This window comes from Benincasa hispida, chromosome 12 (assembly GCF_009727055.1).
Source record: "Benincasa hispida cultivar B227 chromosome 12, ASM972705v1, whole genome shotgun sequence".
Lineage (NCBI taxonomy): Eukaryota > Viridiplantae > Streptophyta > Magnoliopsida > Cucurbitales > Cucurbitaceae > Benincasa > Benincasa hispida.
The window spans coordinates 8,938,047-8,941,957 of NC_052360.1; the positions used below are offsets into that span (position 1 = coordinate 8,938,047).

The 3,911-nt window shown below is 28.9% G+C and overlaps 1 protein-coding gene across 1 annotated transcript; it reads left to right on the top strand.

The window, feature by feature from the left end:
- The first annotated feature begins 253 nt into the window (after positions 1-253).
- Positions 254-1,408, top strand: LOC120067841 (heavy metal-associated isoprenylated plant protein 39-like). The gene is made up of 3 exons (XM_039019436.1): positions 254-415; positions 694-769; positions 946-1,408. The coding sequence occupies exons 1-3, from the start codon at positions 410-412 to the stop codon at positions 1,224-1,226; spliced, it is 363 nt and encodes a 120-aa protein (XP_038875364.1). The 5' UTR covers positions 254-409; the 3' UTR covers positions 1,227-1,408.
- Positions 1,409-3,911: the final 2,503 nt, after the last annotated feature.

A 3,911-nucleotide genomic window follows, 5' to 3' on the forward strand; every position in this document is an offset into this window, starting at 1 on the left:
ACTCATATTCTAATCTTGTGAGAATGAAGATGAACCTCATGACAATGTTACTATAAATACATCATTATATAAATGCATAATTATAGTTCTATACCCGCTTCTGACTTTTCTTTTCATTTTACAACTTTTCAATCAAAGTTGTTTTTTTTTTCTTGCTCTCCAAATCAAATTTATTCTAATCTAAATTTTGGCAAAGTTAACTCAAATTAGCATTAAAAAAATATCTATATTTCAAACCTCCAATTTCCTCTCTCCTCTCTCCTTATTTAAAACTTGTCCACCCATCTTCCATATTCCTCCTCCACAAACAATATTCTCCTTCTTCTGCATAAAATTTCCTCCACCTCTCAACTTCCTTTCACTACCCAACTGAAGCAGCCCATATTGAAATTCTAATTCCAAACTCAAAATGAGAGTGAGTTTTCTTACCTTATATTTTACTATTTACTATTTGATTTCCAATAGCAAAATTAAAGCGATTGTGCAAAAAATTGTACAAGAGAAAAAATTATTCAATGAGAACGAAATAGTCTTCTAATAATCGTTGGATGTATATTTGAAAATCTCCCCTCAAAAGACTTCTTACATATGGGTTGGGAATTAGAATGAGTTTACTTCCTTTTTCTTCTTTTCTTTGCAGCTTTCCTTGGAGGATATTTGATTTTAAGTAACAAAATAATCTTCTGTGTGCAGAAAGTGGTATTGAAATTGGACTTACATGATGATAGAGGAAAGCAAAAGGCTTTGAAAGTAGTATCTGTTCTTCAAGGTAATTAATTACCTATAACCCTCTTACAAATTTTCACCAAAATTTACCCTCCCCTTTGGACAGCGGAGAAATCGATATCTGACTTCGAGATTGATAATACAAGTATCATGTTCAATTTTTTTTTTCGTTCTCTGAAGATGAAGGTAAAAAATTTTCCACCTTTATTTCAATGGCAGGAATTGAATCAATCGCCATGGACATGAAAGACAAAAAGTTGACGGTGATTGGGGATGTAGACCCTGTTGATGTCATCACTAAGATTCGAAAGCATTGGCCGAACGCCGACGTTGTCAGCATCGGCCCTGCAAAGGAAGAGAAGAAGGAAGAGCTGAAGAACCAAAATGAAAAGATGGAAGAGCTGCTTAAATTGTATAAAAACTATGATCATCATAGTTATGCTCATAATTATGATGTGTATGGTGAAGAGGAGAATCCAAACTCTTGTGTCATAAGTTAACATTTCAATTAAGTATAGTTGAACTGGTTACAATATTATATATGTCCTTAATTAAGAGGATTGATACTTTAATCGTCTCAAATTCTACATTGTGGTTGGTTGATTCTATTAGTTGTATTAATAGAATTTAGACTATTTTAAACTTGTATTGATTGATTGGAAATTGTGACTTTGAGAATCAACTTCCATCAGCTTTTGGAGCAATTACGGAAAAGAATGGTTTAATTAATAGTTTCTTTATAATTTTATAAGTTATAACTTAATTCTTAAAGTTAGATCAAACTTTTCTCAATGATTTGACAAAATTTTTATATATTTTTCTACCGTAGATCATTTATGAGGATGATATCAAATTACAGAGACTAAATGCTAATGATAAACCATAGAGACTAAATTTACAATTTAACCAATAAGAATTAACCATAAAATAGGTTGCTTTGGGACACCCTAGACGTGCCAACAATTTTATATGGTTATTTAAGGACAATTAAAACTTACTTAAGTATTAGAGAGACAATTATAAAAAAGAAATTAATCAAGGTTGTTTTGATTAAAGATTTTTTTTTAATACAATCAGAGTAAAAATTCAAATCACAAACCTCGTAGTTTCTAACATATTTGAATGCTAGTTCAACTATGTTCGATTTGATAGTTAAGAGTTAATTAAGGTGTGTATATATATATATAATAGAATATAAACTCAATCATTAAAGTGTGTCTATAGTCTCCAAAGGGATCCATCAACTCAATAATTTTTTATATATAATTTTCTTTGGAGGTCATATTATAAGAAAGACAATTTCGTTACGAAAAAAAAAAGTCGTAAAGAAGACAAAATTTAAGGGGATTTGAGTGTCCAATTGACTAACAAAATAGGACAATTTTTAGAAGATATATAAATATATATATATAGATATTATTAGAACATCAATTATTGAAAAAACAGGGAAATTGGTTGTTTATTCATTCACATATGACATTCTTTCTACACCTTTAAATTATGATAAGGTTTAAAGGTTGTCCTTAAGAGGATAAAGCCAAAACAAAATAAAAATATATTAGCACATCAATTATTGGAAAAATAGTAAAGTGTCTACCACAAAAATATTTTCAAAAGAAAAAAAGGAAGAAAAAAGAAAATAGTGTGCTTTTTTCTATTATTTCTTTTGTGTAGTCCATCATTCTATATGAGTTGACAATAAATTCATCTCACAAACTCCTTTTTAATAACAATAATTATGAATATTATTTTTTTAGTTTAATAGTAGGCAGTATGAGATACTCAAACTTTTACATAGTACATGAACTAAATAGTTTAAAAGTTAATTTTTATAAATTACACATGTCAATATAAAAATGTCATAATTAGGAAAAAAATTTCCTCTTTTCCCTTTCTTTTATGGAAAAAAAAATATATATAGAGCCATTATATTAAAAGCTTTATATCTTTGTTGTCAAAAGTCTAAAGGGAATTTAAAGTGGTGCTTAATCATCGATAAATCAAGTGGAATTCATGGACGTGACATAGATATTTTGCAAATAAAAGGGCTTGTTTGAATTAAGGTGTGAAACAGAGTTTTAAAAAAAAACTCATTTTTTAATATTTTTATAAAAAAAATATTAAAATATATTTAAAAAACTATTTTAAGTGGTTGTCAAACACTCCAATTTCTTTCAAAATAATTTATTTTTTTTAAATTAAATATTTGAAAATGTATTCCAAACACTTATATTCTTTTGGGTATAATCTTTTTTGCCATTTCAAAAGGGATTGGAATTAGAGATGTCCACGGGATGGGACGGGACCGGGGATGCCATTTCCGATCCCCATCTCGTGAAATTTTTCACTGGGATAGGGACGAGAATTCCCCACGGAGAATTCGCGGGGATCGGGTTCCCCGTGGAGAATTTTTTCTCATTACCTTTTTTTTTTTTTTTTTTTTTTTAAAAAATCAATAGATTTAAATTACTAATATGAGAAAATTGTAATTAAATAATTAACTTTATCACTAAATTGGTTATTATGGTTAATTTTATATGACAATTTGAATCTAAAGATAAATTACTCAAATTTTGGCCTAAAAAAACTAATTAAATTTTTTTAGTAGAAAGAAATAAATATAAATCAAATTATTCACATATATAATCTCAATTTAAACATATTCATTATCTTTCCCAATAAATAATCAAATTTGAAATTTAAACGTAGTATTTATATAATAAAAATAATAATAACATAACATTAGATAACTCTACTAAATAAATATATAGAAGCTAATCGGAGTGGGGACGAGAAACGGGGCGGGGACGAGGGCAGGAGCGGAGACGGAGAATGCATTCTCCGTCTTCGTCCCTGTTTAACTCACGGAGAATTTTTTTCCTCATTTCCTGCTTAATCGGGGAATCCCTGCCCCGAACAAAACGGGGCTCCGAATAAATTAGACATCTCTAATTGGAATCCAACTTTTCGTCGTGTTGGCTTTCAGAGGTTTTTCGAAAGTTAATTCCATGCAGTTCTCAAATTTTCCTTCGTAGGTGTTTGGTTGCAAGCAAGATACCCGTATTTTTTTTTTGTTAAGAATTAGGACAAATATCCAAAATTTAGAGGCTTTTTAGAAATTTCTTAAAATATATAGACAAAAAAGAACTCTAAAATTTTTTAGAACCATTAATCAACATTTTAAA